This window comes from Nelusetta ayraudi, unplaced genomic scaffold (genome assembly GCF_046127955.1).
Source record: "Nelusetta ayraudi isolate G7.1 ecotype Tasmania unplaced genomic scaffold, CSIRO-AGI_Nayr_v1 ptg000021l, whole genome shotgun sequence".
In the NCBI taxonomy this organism is placed as follows: Eukaryota; Metazoa; Chordata; class Actinopteri; order Tetraodontiformes; family Monacanthidae; genus Nelusetta; species Nelusetta ayraudi.
Genome location: NW_027466071.1, coordinates 3,005,001 through 3,022,966, shown reverse-complemented (window position 1 = coordinate 3,022,966; position 17,966 = coordinate 3,005,001). Strand labels below are relative to the sequence as shown.

Here is a 17,966-nt window from a genome sequence, read left to right as displayed (position 1 = left end):
ATGTTTTTCATCCTGAATCTTGTGATTCCATCTTTGGTGTGCAAGCTGCAGCAGAACCTCATGCAGATTTAAAATTAGAAAGCTGAGTCGAGTTGAATCGTTTTCTTTGTGTCTCGAGGCGCTGTCATAAAAATGCAATAAAACTGTCATTTGTAGGAGTCGGTAGTGTTTTTTTTTTATATGGGCAACTCTCTTGGTGTTTCTTGCTTTGTACTTTCTATTCTGCTACAATGAATATTGATCTCCTGACGTCTGTAATTTAAGAAATGAACTAATTGATTACTTGTAGTGCTTTGAGGAGACTTGGGTGCCTCATTATCGGGCTATCTTGGCATGTGCGTGCGAGTGTGTGTAAAAGGATCACTGTGTGTGTGTGTGTGTGTGTGTGTGTGTGTGTGTGTGTGTGTGTGTGTGTGTGTGTGTGTGTGTGTGTGTGTGTGTGTGTGTGTGTGTGTGTGTGTGTGTGTGTGAGGCTGCGTCCTTCTGTCCGCCTCTTGTGATGGATTTCTCCTGGGTCGGGATCCGTTGACATTGTGTCTCCTGATTTCCGTCCCTTGCAGTCATCCACTCCGACAAATCACCCCGAACGCCTTCAGCAGATTGTTGGAAAATCAGAAAAGCAAAAAATAGTGATGGCACAGTGGGGGGCGGCATCTGATGGCTTCCACCTCCCACAGCTGAGCCACAGCGGGGCCTTTCTTTTCAACGTCACACAGTCACAAACTGGAGCTGGTGGAGCTAATATTGCACAATCACGCTGATGAGCTGCGTGAACCCGCGGATCATGTGATCAGAGGGATTTTCATTTTTCCTGTGGTAGTTAGCAACAGCTTGCCGTGAATAATGTCAACCAAGTCTCGTTCACATCAGTGCAGCTAGATACTTGCCAAGTCTGTCTTTGCTTTGGTTGTGTTCCAGGTGAAGGTTTGATTCAGATCGTGATGATTCTTGATTCAGTGATGCGTTCACCTGCAGCAGGAGCACAGGAGTGTCATCGTACTTAATGTCCAAGACGGCTCCCATTCATTTCAGTGGAGTTGAGAAACCAGAAATTATACTGGAAACATTTCGACTGCGGCATTAATGGGCCCATAGAGCAAGCGCATTAGTGCCGCTTCCCATCATGCCTCTGGTTCATGAACATTTATAACTGTGTTTATAAACTACACTAATGAGTATTCATGTCAGAAACATAATTTATAAGTTATGCATTCAGTATTTATAATGCTTAACTAATGCTTATTAGTGTGTACTTTTAATAAAGTGCTACCAAAATATTCTATTTTGTCTTATTTTTGAGATTCCTCTAAATCTTAAAGTAAACACAGTCACCATAGCCCTCCTGTCTTAATATTGTCAAGCTTCTGTCCAAACTTGCTACTGATGCATTTTGGTTAGAACATACCGTTGATTATTTGTAAGTATAACCAATAAAGTACACCGAGGTGCCAATGTTGTTTTTTCTCTTTCTGGAACTGGAGTCAAAGCTGCACTTTAGTTGCGAGTTTCTCAGTTGCTTTTATTTCTTCTTCTTCTTCTTCTTCTTATGCCACCTTTCATTTCGTCAGTAATGTCAATATCGCCGCCTCCTCAATGCTGGAACGAGGTCTGACTGAACCTCCTCAGATCTCGACAAACTTTGAAAGGTCACCTCAGCTCCTCGGAGGAGCTTCTGAGAGGGGGAAAAAAAATCATCAGGCAGGTGTATTGGGCCACCAATTAGGAGCCTTTGCGTTTGATGCGGGTGAGAGTTGCTTTGACTGTCAGCTTAAGGTCTGTCTCTTAACAGCCGCCGGGTCCCTGGAAGGTCCTGGAGCACTGAGCTTATCTCACTGCTGCCACGTCACTCGTCCCTGTCTGCCGCCGACCTGCTTTCCTCTCCTCAAGGCTTCCCTCTGTACCTTCAGCTAGAGATAAAACATTCAGTCCCCTGCTGACCGAAAATGAAGCAATTACATGGGTTAGGGCTGTGGCCTAACTTAGTGACGATAAAACCTTCTTCTGTTTCTGTGCCTCCGTCCAGCTCTCCTCTACGCCACCATCTTTGGAAACGTGACCACCATATTCCAGCAAATGTACGCCAACACCAACCGCTACCACGAGATGCTCAACAACGTCAGAGACTTCCTGAAGCTCTATCAGGTTCCCAAAGGCCTGAGCGAGCGGGTGATGGACTACATCGTTTCCACCTGGTCCATGTCCAAAGGCATCGACACAGAGAAGGTGAGAGCGCCGCCAAAGTGTCCCGTGCATGAAATAAGACCAGGCAATCAGAGCGGGAGGAAAACAGAACAAGAGTTGCAAAGAAAAAGAAAAACTGAAAAACGGAGGCTGTCATGGAAGTGCCAGAAACTTGCAATGGTTTGGCCTGCAGAGGGCGCCAGAAACGGTTGCAAAAAGACTTGAAATGACTGGCGAAGCGCGAGTCAAGTCATCATGTAATAATTTATTTCTCAAAGTATTTAATGATCGAGTTTCCTATTTAATAGCAATATGGGCATGAACAACTATGTAAAATAAATGTGACCTCAATCCGTGCTTCATGAGAAGCCATGGATGAATTTCTATCCTTTCTGGGGAGCACGAGTCGCATATTGTTTGGAAAGATCAGTAAAGTCAGTTTTGCTTGGTTTGCGGCCCTTTAAGAGTCCGTCACAGGCTTTGCTTCCCTTGTCGAATTCCTCTCATCAACACGGCGGTTTCGCACTAGGGGGAAATTCCCGAGGTCGTATCTGGAGCTTTCTGTCAAAAGGCAAAGGTCACCGGTTGTGAAGTGACGACCTTTCGTGTCAGCGACGGAGCTCTTAATAATTTTCGAGTCAATTTCACGGTCCGTTAAAAAGGCGGCGCGTGTAACTGCTGACGTTTGGGGGTCAACTGCTGACCTCACGCTGGCGTCTGCGTCAAATTTGTTCGGCTGAAATCACACCTGCCCCGTTTTCAGTCGCTTTTATCCGTCCGCCTATCTGCTCCCCTCCTCTCAGCCCGGCCCAGCTGGCAGTCGTTCTCTCTTTTGTTCTCTTTATCTCGGATCATAATACTCCTCCACATTGCCATCATCCATCCAAAGTTTTTCCTCGAGATAATTAGACGCACTTGAGGAGGCAGCGGGCGAGTCGGCCTCCAGTATAACACCGCGCAGTAGAAGCTGGGCACAATTAGTGGGTATTTTTGTCACTTTGGTAATGGAGCCGTGGTACACAGTGCGCTGTTTACAAAAGCTCCTCCCCCCTCCACACACACACACACACAAAGACTGGATGCTTCTTGGCGCTGCAGATTTTCTCCTACTGTTGGTAGAACAGAGATGTTTTTGACTCTCCTGTGTTTTGATGTTTCTGAGACTTTCAGGTTCAGAATTGTTTTCCCCCTTTGTTCCTAATGAACAGGCAGGGAGATTTTCTGTTTCCCCCTAATACCTCTGTTAATAAGACAATTCTCTGACTTTTTGTCTAACGGCCTGGAGAAAATGACTGCAGTTTACAGTGTTGACTTTTTGTTTAGATTTCACATCCAGTGGGACTTTATAATCAGCCAATTAGCTTGAATCTCGAAAGCGAAGCGGCACACCAGGAACATATCAGTGTACACACCAGGCTGCTAATGAGAGAGCAAAAGTTTCAGCATTCCAAGGGCAAGATTTGATTCCTCTGCCTTTGTGTCTGGTCCTGTTTTCATCAACAGAGATTTTTTATTTTAAATCATCGCTTTCATCCTATCAAGATGTTCATGTTGGCTTTGAGAGAAAACAACAAGTCATCATGTCAAAAGTTATTTATAAAAGTACTTAAAAGTCTGGTTTTGCAGTCAAGTTCACATAACAAACATCAATATGTACACAAACACCTACCGGTACGTAAAATAAATGTCGCTAACTGATGCGCAGCAAATCTTACTTATCCCTTTTCTTTGGTTTTAAAAATGATGCACTTTTTTAAAAATTTTAAAAAGTCCTTCCATCCAACACTCATTCTGGAAGAGTTGCCATTTGGCCAAATCCACATAGTCATATAGTAGGTCCATTCCCTTTAATTGTAAGTGGATGAATACAACACATGTCCAGTAATGAAGTGAGTTTTGAGGACAGTCTAAAATTGCTTTTTGGAAGAGAATTGTACAGGTTGACTTGCAGGAATGATGGATAGATGGATAGATGGATGGATGGATGGATGGATGGATGGACATTGGTGTCCTGCTCAGTGACGGTCATTGATTGTCCAAGTGGAGAAGTTGGTTTAAACCTCTGTGTCTCTGTTTCCTCCAGGTTTTATCAATCTGTCCCAAGGACATGCGAGCTGACATCTGCGTCCACCTCAACCGCAAGGTACGTACGTGTCTGTGGTCTGGTCAATTATTACTATTACTATAATTACCAGTGTTTTGCCTTACAGGTTGAATTAGAGTGGAAAGACCAAAATATTGTTGGTAACTTTTTTGTGAGAAATGAAAAACCAATGCATGAACGGTTTCACTTCCCACTCTTTAGTGTTTTTGCGTTGACATGTTTTCCACACTAGTGCCTGTAGTGAAGTTCGCATTAGGCCTATTGCTATATATGGACGTGAATGTCATTGAATGTAAGACAGCGATGTACTACAAAGACAAAAACGGCTGTTACTGGGCTTTTCCAAAAAGATTTTTTTTTTAAAAAAAGCAGATCTGGCAAAAACAGACCGGCCGACTACAAATATGTAGATTTCTGGAGTAGGACACACACAGTGTGCCAGTTCTAGGCCTCACTTATTACATAACCAAGTGCAGGCCAGGTGGGCTCAGCTCAGACCTGCTGGGCGTCACTTGACTCAACCGATACGGCTCCAGGAACTTTGGCAGTCTTGGTGTTGCTGAGCAGGCGCTGGACAAAGGACAGCGCTTCTTGTGTAACAACCGTCTCCAATGACAAATACACACTTCCTAAAATTAGATTTGCCATTCAGAGACGGTGACTGGCGCTCGGCGTCGACTCTGCTCCACGGCGACAGTCTTTTTGTTGTGTGTCCTGTAGAGTTGTGCACCTTGTTACCCTAAATATTTTCAGTCATTCCACTTAGGGGTAATGGTGGCTCTCACATCCTTAAGAAGAATCAGCGACACCTAGTGGTTACATTTTAGATTGCAGCGCTCTTTCGCTTAAATCCAATTCGGGACTCTGTACCTTCCCTCTCCTGAGCTGCCAGTGAGCTACAGTGGCCTGCGAGCATAAACCTGGATACCATGCCCACTTTCTTCTTTGTTGGTTTACTTGAGGACGTTAGTGATATGGCGCTGCAAGATGGCAGCTACCTGGCAGCAAGACCCTTCTTGATTGTATCTTCTTAAATGTAAGAACATAAATCATAAATTAAGGCAAAATGTTACACACCGAACCTTTTAACGTGAATTTTACTTATTATGGGACCATTTACGTTTTTTAGCCAAAAATCCAGCCGTAAAATGATGAGTCGGTCCAAAGAAAACTGGACTCTTGCCTTCTTCTCTACCGTTTGATGTGCAGTGTTGGCCGTGTTCCTGCAGTGTAACAACAGCACATCAGAGGCTTTTCAGCACTTCTGTAGTGTTTGACTTCAAAGACTTGACTCACTTTGTGGCGGAATTTAAGACCGCTGACAGAGTGTCAACTGCTGCGTCACAATGGTGCGAGCTGAAAGGCATCAGTTTGTGACTGTTGGGTTTGTGAGGCCACACTGTTCTGGTGGATTATTTCTTCCTGAGAGCTCCTGGTGATTTACACAAAGCACTGATGAGGAAAGAAAATCGCAGTAAAAGAAAAGCAGCACCCAGGCAGAGGCTCGTGTTTGCTTGTGACGGATTACCTCACTGTTGGAAAGCCACATTTTTTTTTTCACCTTCTTGAACAGCTTTCAGCAGTACATTCATATACAGTGGGACAAATAACTAGTATTAAATTGGAGACAGTCATGTTTCCATTGCCTTTTAGCACATTTTTTCCTCCTGTGAAATTGCTCTGTGTGGAATTGAGATTTATTTGCATTTCAACTTGTCTTCATTATAATTGTAGAATATCTGTCTTCATAAAAATGTGCTGTTATTTATTTTTTATTTTTTTTAAATCGGCACCTTGTGGCCTTGGAAAGAGACAGAAAGGGTCTATTAATGGTGTGTTCACACCAGCCCTGTTTCACCAAACTCTAGTTTGTTTGCTCAGAAAGCCCATTTTATCTGGGAGGTGTGAAGGTCCAAGATATCTCTGATCCAAGATGACAGAGTTCAGTTTGCTCTTTGGCAGCTAACCTGGCAGGTAACCAGGTAACCTGGCGTCATTGGCAAACACAAGCGCAACTTGACTGTATCATTAGTAGATCTCACCCCGTGGAGCAGGAGGGCTAAAATGAAGGTATGGGCTGAAGAAATCCACTTCTGCTGTATTGCTGCTGAAAATATAATGAGTCGGGACTTTAAGTCAGCCAGCTGTCTTCCTTCCACTACGTCAGCACCAAAGTTTGACGACTTGCAAGCCGAAATATCTACGGAGGAAGTTAATATATCATATGTGTGTAATTGTTGTCAATCCAAGGTTGTTGAGAATGGAACAAGCTCCCCATTAATATTAGAGAGTGTCGGACTTTTAGGACTTTTTAAGCACAACTTACAGCCTGGATATTAGACAAACTTGTCTGTAACCATCTGAGTCTTTATTGTGTGTGCAGTTGTATGTCTATGGCTGGTGCGTGTGCAATAGTGTAGATATGTAATTATTATGTACACATTTTTATGGCCTACAAGTGTGCAATAATATAGGTACAGGTATTTATATGTGAATGTTTATGGACTTTTTATGTCAATTGTTGTATTGTTTTGGGTCCCGTCCTGTCTAAATAAACTTGATGATGATTTATAATGAGAGGTGTAACCATTCAGCTAACCCACGGTTTGGTTAACGGTTGCAACCCATGCAACGTTTTTCAGATGCATGGACTGTGATGCCTTTGATTGCATCCTCGCCTCATCCTTTTTGTAAAGTTTGACTAAATACTTCCGTGTCCAGATTTGGTCCCAGCAGCAGCAGCCACTTCCCCTCATTGCCTTTGTTGCCTCCCTCCCACTGTAGCAGAGCAGCAGTGCTACCCTGAGGGATCCAGTGCTTGTACTCACCCTCCGCTCCCTGCGTGTCTCACAGGTTTTCAACGAGCACCCGGCCTTCCGGCTGGCCAGCGACGGCTGCCTGCGCTCCCTGGCGGTGGAGTTCCAGACCACCCACTGCGCCCCAGGGGACCTGATCTTCCACGCCGGAGAGAGCGTCGACACCCTGTGCTTCGTGGTGTCAGGGTCACTAGAGGTCATCCAGGATGATGAGGTCATCGCCATCTTAGGTCTGTGGGCATTTGATGTTTTTCAAAGTAGTTTCTGTCTGATTCTTTTTTTTTAATTATTTCTGCATGTATGAATTGTTTTCCTTTGTGTAATTTAGGTGTTCAAAACAAGAACAAGCATTCGAAAAGTTGAAGTTTCTTTCCATATTTTGTATCATTGTCTGTTGGTACTGCACCAGGGGTCTGTGGTCAGAAGCTTAAGATGCTGTTTGGGGGCCATAGTGTGAAAAAGTTTGTGAACCTCTGACTTGCAAAGCAGTGGTTGAGCTGCTCCAGTGTTTCTCAGTGTGACCCATTTCCCCTTGCAGCTGGCTGCTGCACTGTGCAGAGGAGCAAAGGAGTAGAAGTGAAAAGCAAAGCTGGGACACTCGGGGATAATGGCAGGAGGAGAGTTTGTGCGAAGGCACAGATAGCGTTGATGGCAAATTAAATAAATAAATGGTTGCAGCAGCAGCTGTTGTCGTGCACATTGTGGTCACATCATCAGCCCTAAAGGCCTTGGAGGAGCAGTTACCAGGAGCAAATAAGAAGAAAGACAGATTATCCTCGCACCAGGCCAGGCTGCGTGGAAAATTGGTGTCGCTGAGGTCGTTTGGTTAAACGCTTTATGGTTCCTCACAAGCACTACAAGCTTTTCTGTGCTGCGCCAAAATAAGTCAGTTTAACAGGCTTTGTTGTCACAAACACTTTGTTGTGAAGTCCTTAGCGTTAGCTTGTGCCGCGCCTGTGGTGTCTTCGTGCAGCCGAGGAACCAGGCAGAGCCAGTCAGAAAGTCAGAAGCTGGGAAAAATATAAAAATTGCAGCAAAATTGCTTCAGGTCAACTTTCAAAGCATGTAGATATTTAGGGGTCCTATTATAAAAAAAAAGACTTTTTCACCTCTTTAAAGTGTCTTTTTGCCACATGTGTAACTGTGCTGTTCACTTTCAGAGCATTTGAATAGACTGAAGTATGAAGGACTTCCTCGGTGTGTTTAATCTAACTTTCGGTCTCTGTATCTCCAGTTGGGCGGCAGTAACTGGTCCTCCTCAAATAGAAGATGTGTCGAGTCGGACACATTCAATGTAATATTTAGTAGCTTGATAATTTGCCCTTCTACTGCCGCTTATACCGCAGTCATGACACCAAGCAGGACACAGGAGAGCCCAGAACGCAGGGCCTTTTATGACAGGGTAAATTGGTTTGATTAAAAAAAATAAATCCAACGCAGTCTGAGTGTCTGAGTGTTGGTGTGTGGAAACCAGGGGCAAAACGCTGTGAAGCCCAACACTCCTGTAGAGCATTGATCTGTTGTGTCGGAGTACTGATCGTGCCATCGAGCCGGCTAGCATCGCCATCGACCAGCTGCAGCCAGGAGCCGCCAGTGTGCCGGGGGTTTGCACCTTGTAATGAAAATACATGCTGCTGGAAGCACAATTGGATGATTCAGAGTTGAGAAAAAGTTGCACTTTGAGTCAAATTTTTATTTATTTATTTTTTCATAGAAAACCTCTGGGAAAACAGTCGTCGCTCTGCAGTCGTAGTTTATGATCAATGAAGTTGTCGTCCTTCCGCAATGTTGAGCACATGGCACAGCCACATCGACTTTAAACATCGTTCCCATTCGTCTGGGTGTTTCACCCGATAGTGAAAGATGGCAAAACATCCATTTCCCACTCAGTAGCACATTTTGTTTCTGCATATGTGTTAGCAGGACTGAATCAATGTTGCATTACTTGCGATAGAGATCCATGGTGGTATGAACAGGAAGTGACTGCAGCAAGATTGCAGTCCATGATACGAGCTGGTGGCACGCAAGGTAGCGTCCCAGGATGCTTGAGCTCCAGATCCAGTTTGGCTGATAGTGAGAATCTGTTGCGGCGAGCCAGTGAGTGTAGAACTGGTTGCAGAGGAGAGTCGGGTCAGAGGAAACACAGCCCAGAACATCGTCTCGTCTCTTTCTGTTAAAAAGAGTCAGCAAGTCACAGGTTCATGGAGATGCTCGCTGACGATAAATTGCCTCATTGCGCTGAAGACACAAATCAATTCGTGATCACCCGCTTGTTGTCCGGAGCTGCTGATTGGCCCTGGAGGAAAGGTGGAGAAATCCATCGGTAGAGTGAAGCCTCAGTCTGTTTAAAGGTCCAGTGAGTCATATTTGGCTTGATTTATGATTTTAATATTGGTAAATTCTTCATATGCTGCCCATAAATACATTAATAAAACTGTACAATCGTTTTATACCCATACAATACTTCTCATGTATACAAGAATATCCAGAGGTCAATAAGTCTTGCTCCCAGTTAGCTGCCATCTTGCACCAACATATTTCTAAGGAAGCCTGGTGTGGACAATCCAGCCTGTCTGACATCACGTTTCGTATTTAGGATGACTGCTCACATTTTCAAATTAACCAACAACGACGGTGGATGGGGTATCCAGGTTTGGGAGGATAGGCCACCGTAGTTCACTGGCAAACTTGGGGGGGGGGGGGGGGGGGGAGTGAAAGCTGCATTCTAAAATGTGACAACTTGATGTCTCTGTTTCTTCTTCAAAATCTCTAAATATTACACACTTAACCTTTGCATTGCAATACAATCACACACTAAAATTCCTAAGTGTCTTTGCATCCTACTTTAAAAATGCACTCAATCTTTTCATTGTGGCTCTGAAGGACTTCAGATCTCATAGTAATTAATAATAGTTCAAAGAGAGATGTAGGGTTTTTGCACGTCATCATACACAGTGACTGCTGTGTTCACCAAGTTGCAGCGGGTGAACACACTTTGTGTCCGTCACATCCTTCAGAGTCCGATACTATGCAGGGCCACATTATCAGGTCGTGTCCTCTGCAGTGCAAAACGCTGTTTGCAGTCACTAATGGCTCCACTCGCAGTGATGAATCCACGCAGTGTTCCAACCTCTGTCTGCTACAAGGGGATCATTGCAATGTAATGGATGCTGTTAGATTTAGCTGTTGCCTGTCTAATGTCCCCTTTTACAGGTGGCACCTTTGACAATAATGTGGAGGTCACTGTTTGTTCTTGATGCTCTGTGTTTATATTGCAGTCAAAATGAGTTCATATTAAAGTGCCCCCCTCAGGGAGGAGACTCCCCTCAACGGTGTCGTTCAACATAAACACAACTTGTTGGCTTCCGTTAACGGCAAAGGAAAGTTGAGCTTGTGTATGAAGTGATGACTGCTGGCCTTTTTTTAGAAGTGATAATCTGCTTTGAATAATAATGCTTTTGGCACACATGTGGGTCCAATTGATTTTGGAAATGAGACTCGAGTCTTGGTGGACTAGATATCTTGTCCAGTCATCAGGCTGACATGGACTGAAGTAGCATCTTTTCATTAGCGTTAGCTGCTGTCGAGGCAAAAAGGTAAAACTTCAGTCAGAAAGTTTTACTGTTCCCCTCAACAGCAGCCAACACTAGATTAGAAGAACGTAGTTTCACTGAAAAATGATTGTCATTTTATTTCAGTCGTCATGTTAGGAGGCAATTTGCTTTTTCAAAATGATTACATGCAATATATATGGTAATTTTTTCTTACATTGTCACATTATTAAAATCCACCGGAGGTTTTAGATTAAAATTTTTTTGATTTGCAAAACAGACAAAGAAAGATCCAATCTGATGACTTCAAGAAATCAGGAAGAGGTTTTAGCTGACCTTGAACTGGCCAAAAAGCCAAAACAAAAACCACTGTGACAACCTTGTGCAATTAAATGTTCATGCATAAGCAGATACCAACAAAATTATATAAATTCCCTCCAGCCTCAGGTGAATGTATGTTTAGCGCTGGAAGGTGAGATGAAATGGCGACCACGTGAGAAATGATCTTTAGAAAATTGCCTCATTAGGCTTTGATGTTGTCAGCTAGTTAGCATGCTGCTGTTAGCCTTTAGCAAGTGCTCTCTCCCTCAGCAGCCAGCGGCTGCACACACACGCTGCCTCTTTTCTCTGTCCAGTTTGAATTTTTCTGCCTTTCTATCGACACACAAGCAATGCTAAAAGCTGCTATTTCGATGTTGCTTGACTGTTGCTTGTACAACTGCAGTGTAGTAAAAAAACAAAACAAAACAAAAAAACACGCGTGAGGCAAACAGTTTCTCCTCGTGTTGCGAGTGAAGAGCCCAATTTCTGATATTTTTTTACAACACCCCTGGAGAATCTCTGAAGGACTCTTCTGGTTTCGGCAGACTCCTCTTTTGGGCGACGACCGACGCGGCGCTAATTGGATCGCTTCCCGAGTTTGTTGTCAAACTCCGTCGCTTGGCAACGGCGAAACGTGTCCCGGTCCTCGGCAAAGGCGCTGGTGTTTGAGCGGGAGAACAAAGCGGCGGGAAGCAGGTAGATGGAGGGAGAAGGACAAGAGACTGCAGGTTGAAGGAGAAAGCAGATGCAAAGAGAAGGTGATGGGTTTGTGTTCAAAGCCTGGGAAGGAGGCTCGGCTCTGGAAGTCGCTTCCCTTTTTGGAAGTTTGCTTTTTTTATTTATTTTTTTCTCGTGTCGGCTGCCAGCAAACTTTTGCGCTGAGATGGAACGCAAAGTTTCGCCGTGACTGGAGTGAATGTTTCAAAAGGAAAGTGAGGAAAAGATGAAAACATGGATGGATAAACACCACTTTAAGGTCCAGTGTGTAATATTTGATTTGATTTTGAATTGTCTATTGGTAAATACACACACACACACACACACACACACAAGCCTGGTGTGGAGTCACCGTAGCTCGCCGGCAAGCTCAGCAGGGGAGAGTGAAAGACGCTGGAATGTAAAATGTCACCACTTGATGTCGCTGAGATTTTCTTCCAAATCTCCAAATATTACACACTTTTCACAAGAACAACACAAACAATAACAACATTTCAGTGTTTCGCCCGATCAACTTTGCTTGGGAAGTTAAATCACTCCAAGAATTCAGACAAATTAGAAATCTTGGCCAAACTGTGATGTTGATTAAAAAGAAAAGTGTTTTAAATCAATCATAAAATTTTTACATATTGGCTGCCCAGTCAACTTCCTTTACATACAAAGAGAGGGGAGGCAAAAATGTGGCTGTGGCAAAAGTATAAAGAAATTCTCCAAGCTGTAAAACCACAGAAGAAAGAAAGCTTTAAAAAAGCACCTAGATTTTTAAACAATGGTTTCTGTCAAAAGGATTGATATGGAGAGCTTTAAAAAATAAAATACAATATAAGAAAAGAACAATGCCAAAGTCTTTTCCAAGTTTTCTGCTCCAGTCCCAGGCGGTATTGGCAGAGTCACTGCAGTGTATTGCAGTCACAGTGGCGCAGTGGTGCACGGCTAATGGCCCTCAGTCCTCACACCTGGAAAAGCCTGCAGCTGACCAAACTACAGTAGAGGTGGCAAACTGTGGTAGAGAGGGTTCGTCCAATTAAAGGTCCGCCTGCCTTTCCAATCAGGATGCACCAATATCACCTTTTGACAGAGTGAGTAGAGTACGAGTACTTGCTGATACAGGTGACATCCACAAATGCCAAAATGCATCAGTCTGCGACAGTGTCATTTGGCTGATGAGCTGTTTGTGTTCAGAAGCATCTGAAGGAATTGAACACCTGCCCTAATAATAAAGTTCCCAGTCAGTGTTCGTCCAGAGTCGTGAGTCATGATTCTGCAAATTTCTTCGTACTTGATTTTGCAGTTTTTGCAAGATCAGCAAAAAAAAAAAAAAAACGCACACTATTTCCCACTTGATTCACTAAAACACATCCACCTGGTGATTCTGATGCAGGGGGGCGGCTGCTGGAGCGCTTCTAGCCGGCCCACTCCTCCTCCTCCTCCTCCTCCTCCTGCCACTTTAGCAGCTGCATTGCCACCCGCCTCCATCCCAGCTGCTCCTGTGTCCCGCAGTTGTTCCCAGTAATTTCTATTTTTGCCGATACCCGCTCTCGTCTCGGGTATTTGCTGCTCGCATCACTGCCTTATCCTGTCTCTTTTTTTTTTTCTTTTTTTTTTTTTAACCTGTAAAGTACAAACTGCAAGGGCCTCCAGATGAACCCTGCGCTGCTGAATAAAGCTCAGGGCATTTGGGGAATTTGCAATTTCAACGCACAGAAGCACTGGTTTAAATTATTTCAAGTGACGAGCAAAACAGGATGCGACTTCAGGAACACATTTTCTGTAGGTTGTTGTTTGGTTTCGTACTCCAGGGATATCAGTTATCTTCACCTGTCTGTCTGTCTGTCTTTTTGGTCCGTGGTCAGTTGTTTTCCGTCAGCTCGGCGTTAAAGTGACCCGCCAAAATTAAACTTCTCGCAGCTTCCGCGGCCGGATTATTTTTTCCTGAGGGCTGCTTAACGTCGGCTAATTTTGGATTTGCGAGGAGTAAAGTGTTGCCTTTGCCAGAGTGCCGTCCTCGGCGTCGGTCGTCGGCAGAAGGGCGTGCGGATATATTCCCATAGACGGAGTTGCCCGGCTCGCCTGTGTTTTGCTTGTGGTTTAAAAGCCGCTGATTTCCCCAGGCTGCTCCCCGAGGCTGTTACACACTCTGCTCTCATTAGTGTCCAGTGCCATCAAGTGGAGACGCACGCACACACACACGCACGCGTAGCGGCGAAGGTGCATTTACGTGCTGCTGTTTATTTTTGTTATTGCACCGTCATGCCAGCGTGAAAAGGCTGCTAAGAGGGAGTTTTGCCCTGGAACCACGTCAGGGACGGACGTGACGCACACACACACACACACACACACACACACACACACACGCTAACAAGGCAGTGCTGTGGAAGCTGCGGTAAACGCTCCTAAGTAATAAAGCCTCTCATGTCGAGCGGCAGGCTGACGCTGTCCTCGCCGGCCAGAGTGATTCTGTTTTATTGCCGCCACGGCGGCGGATTGGTGGAGTCCGTGAGGATGATGTCATTAGTCGTGGGTCTGTCCTTTGTTCCACTCGTTTAATTTCAACTCATTTCGTTTTAAAGTGATTTGCAGGCAGTTGTGTACCAGTTCCACGTTTAAAGCGGACCACTCAGGTGACCTTTGACCCCTGCTCTCAGTCGACGGGACCTTTCTTTTAACGTGAATATTGAAAGTAGCGTCATTTTCAATCAAAGCTTGCACTACTTTAGCATCTCGCTGTTTGCAGCAGTTACTTCCTGCTCCTGCCACGTCCTCAAAGGCCTGTGATTGGTTCCTTGATGATAAAACTGGCAACCTGGAACGTCTTGAGATGGATGGAACGAAATTTCTGGAATCATCGGCGTGGCAAGGTGAACAAACAACGCAAAACAGATGGTTAGTTAATGATGCAGAAGCTATTATTAAACTAAAATTAATGACATTCTCATGTGTCTATTTTTTCTCGTGTTGATTGTGGGGGGCATCAGTGATAATAATAATAGTATACTGGAGAGCATTTTCCTAATTTGTCAACACCCCAAAAAAAAAAATAGAAACTTCACCTTTAGAAATATGGTCAAAACGTAAAGCAGTCACAATTTATTTAAAGGTTGTTTTTTTATCGATCGAGCAACGAGTTGTCAAATCTTTTTCATAGCTTTAATTAAGCCACTTCCAAGTGTTTTAAATGAAAATATCTTCAGATGTATTTCCATGTATTGCTATAAGTTTAAAATTATAATATTGACGTATCTGGATATAATCCTTTCAACAAATTGTTGGCACCACAGAATCAAGGAGAGCCGCAGCCTGGCAGCCGCTGGCAGTGTGAATCAGCTGCTGATTGTTTTGCCTCTGCTCTCACATACTCATCTTCTTTTCTTTTCTTTTTTTTTTTTTTTTGTCAAAAATGATGATCTGATTAATTCTCAATCCATTATTCATGCTTGGTTATGAGAAGAGGGATTTTAAGATGGCCCTCTATTCACACTGCAATATGCTGTGGCTCAGCAAACCATGCACCTGCTGCGAGCAGAGCAGATAAGATGCAAACCCTTCCCTCTGCTATGCCACAAACTTTGCAATATGTATTTGTGCATTTTTTTTTTCTCCTCTGCAAGCAAAGATGTAATATGGACTACAAATGAAACGGAATACACAGATGAATACCCCACCACAGTCAAATAAGACTGAAGCTACATGCTGTTATTTTTATTTCTATGCAATTTAAAGAAAGCAAAAAAAAAAACAACAAAAAACTGCAAAACTTCAAACTGCCACAGAATCTCACGTGTTTTGTGTTTTTTGAAAGCCTTTAAAATAATGACAAGCGCAGCACACATCCTCCTTATTGTCATTATTGAGCAAGTTTCACTTTGTGGATCTATTTCTGTGTGTGCCTCTGACTACTGTTGCTGTGAGGAACCAAAGGAAATTTGAGCCAGAGGTAAAATGACAAATTCTTCAACATTTTTTGTCAACTTTGGTCTTGAATTTTCCCCTTTAATCTCAAAATTTCAACTTTATTCTCGAATTGGAAACTCAAAAATGATATTTGGGAACGGACCAGCTGTTTTTAGTTGGGCAACATTGGCTAGTGGTGGATGTTTGGAAGTGCAAAGACATCATGCGAGAAAATCAGCCCACTCGCGAGGGAACAGAAAGAGAAAACCCTCTTTTTGAAGTGTTGGCAGTTGAGTGTCTTAAGTCTGGCTAAAGCCTCGTATGAATTCTTGCTGACCGCTGAACAAATGTTATGGATAAATGCCCTCTGGAATTTAATTTTAAGCTCAGACAGTTTTTGCACATTCATGAAGGCTAAAATGTTCAAGCTGTGTAATTGGTTTTTTTTTAATGCAGCTCAGATCTTGACTGGAGGAAGCAGCCCGCTTTTGTCTCAAAGAGGAGTTTCGAGGAAATGAGCCACGTATTATGAGCGTGTTTCATTTTCAGAGCCTCGGGGGTCATGGGATTTCGGAGACGGTGCAATTCAAAGCTATTAGGTAATTTCTTAGAGATTTGCAGCGTTGTATTTATTAAGACAGAATTTTTTTTTACAGGTGAGTTTGCATTTGAAGCATCTATCATGAGAAATCAAGTTGCCCTCCTCTGCCGTCATGATCGTAAAGCAGGGAAAAAAAAAAACAGCCGGCCGTTTGTTGTGAAGACTCGCAGTGAAATTAATGCGGCAATTTATCCCTAATTGATGGTTGCGTTAGTGGGAGAGATGATGATTAATGTCACGCCCGTCAATGTTGGTACCTTTAGGCAGATTGCGTTTGCCCTCGTTGGGAGGACAACAAGCGTCGTTTAACTTCTTTATTACTCAGTGTCCGTATCGAGCGGCGCTAATTAATCGCCCGTCCGCAGTTAATGAGACTGTTGTTTGTGGCGTAGCGCCGACAAAACCCAGACAAGTCCCTATTTTGCTGCGGGGGTGTCAGTGGTGGAATCAGCTGTGCAGGGAATCTATGTCCACTCAGCCAGGATTTGATGGTGGTAAGGTAAGGAGATGCAGTGAGAGTCGCAGGAGGTTGTTCATACCCTGATTCTGCTCCCTGTGACGCTACGTTGCCTGTGTGGTGCAGAGCGCACGGTGGACAACAGTAGGACTCCTGGGGGCGGGATCAGCCGAGCGTTACATCACGTCTCCCGGGGGTTTGCACGATGCGAGTCATAAACAAACCTTCTCGCAGCAAGTGAGGAGAGCGTATCTATGTTTTTGGTCTGCCTGTGTCTCCTTTGGCAATTATTTTCAAATAGAGATATCCAGGTATTCCAAAGGGAACCTGGAAAAGATTTCCTGGTATCCCCAGCGAGGATTAACAAATTTTCACCTCGATGTAAAGCAGACAGAGAGGTTGCTGCTTCTTCAGGAGCAGGAACCGGGCTGAACTCGTCAGGACTCTGTTGGTTTGATTTAAGAGGAGAAGAAATGCTGAGAACTGTTGCGTCTCAGGTCCGTTAAGTGGTCCCCGGTGCGATAGTGTGCAAAAAGAATGGCTTTAAAGGGGAAGTGTGGAGGTATTCTAAAGAACACAGTTACAAGGTTACAGTTTAGATTGCAGCGCTCTTTCGCTCCCCCTCCCTCTCCCGAGATTGCCAGTGAACTACGGTGGCCTGCTCAGACAATCCTGGACACCTTGTCCACCTTCTTCTTTGTTGGTTTAAACCAGGACGCGAGTGTTCACCCTCAATACCAAACGCTTATGCTCTCAGGCAGCGGGATTGTCCCCACCAGGCTTCCGTAGACATATGGTTGTGCAAGATGGCAGTGAACTGGGAGCAAGACCCTTAATCTATGTACAGGTATATTGTATTTAGTCGAGATTGACGAACACTTTGGATTCAGTCAGACGTTTCAAGAGGTTCATTTTCCTCCAAACCAGCTACAGAGCCACCAGGGTTAATTGAGGGGGTTCTTGGTGGGGGTCACGTGCCGTTTTACACCACACGGTGCGTTCAGGGGATAACGACGTTCATCCATCACTGTCGTGGGAGCAAGAACAGGGGGAGTCTGGCGGTCTCGGCAGCAAGCGCAGCAGCAGCGGCAGCAGCAGCAGCAGCATGACAAAGAGAGGCGTTGTCCAGGGTCAAAGCGCTGATGAATCTGTCTCCAGCCAACCAGTGCGAATACTGATGTTTTATTTTTTATTTCTTCTTAATACGCCTCTGTAAGCGTCCCCCTCCCTAACCGCTGCCACCAACCTCTGGCACCAGCGACCTCGTCCTCATCCAGACCACTAATTGGCCAGGAGCAGTGGATCCCCAGAGAGCTCATTCTAGAAG

At 44.4% G+C, this 17,966-nt stretch overlaps 1 protein-coding gene across 2 annotated transcripts in view; it reads left to right on the top strand.

Annotated features, from left to right (window-relative positions):
• kcnh5b (potassium voltage-gated channel, subfamily H (eag-related), member 5b) overlaps positions 1–17,966 on the top strand; it is a 118,439-nt gene that overhangs the window by 74,926 nt on the left and 25,547 nt on the right. For both annotated transcript variants that reach the window (XM_076027695.1, XM_076027694.1), the window contains exons 9-11: positions 2,024–2,223; positions 4,265–4,324; positions 7,139–7,331. In XM_076027695.1, the coding sequence (XP_075883810.1) occupies positions 2,024–2,223; positions 4,265–4,324; positions 7,139–7,331 (453 nt within the window). The remainder of the gene's footprint in view (positions 1–2,023; positions 2,224–4,264; positions 4,325–7,138; positions 7,332–17,966) is intronic.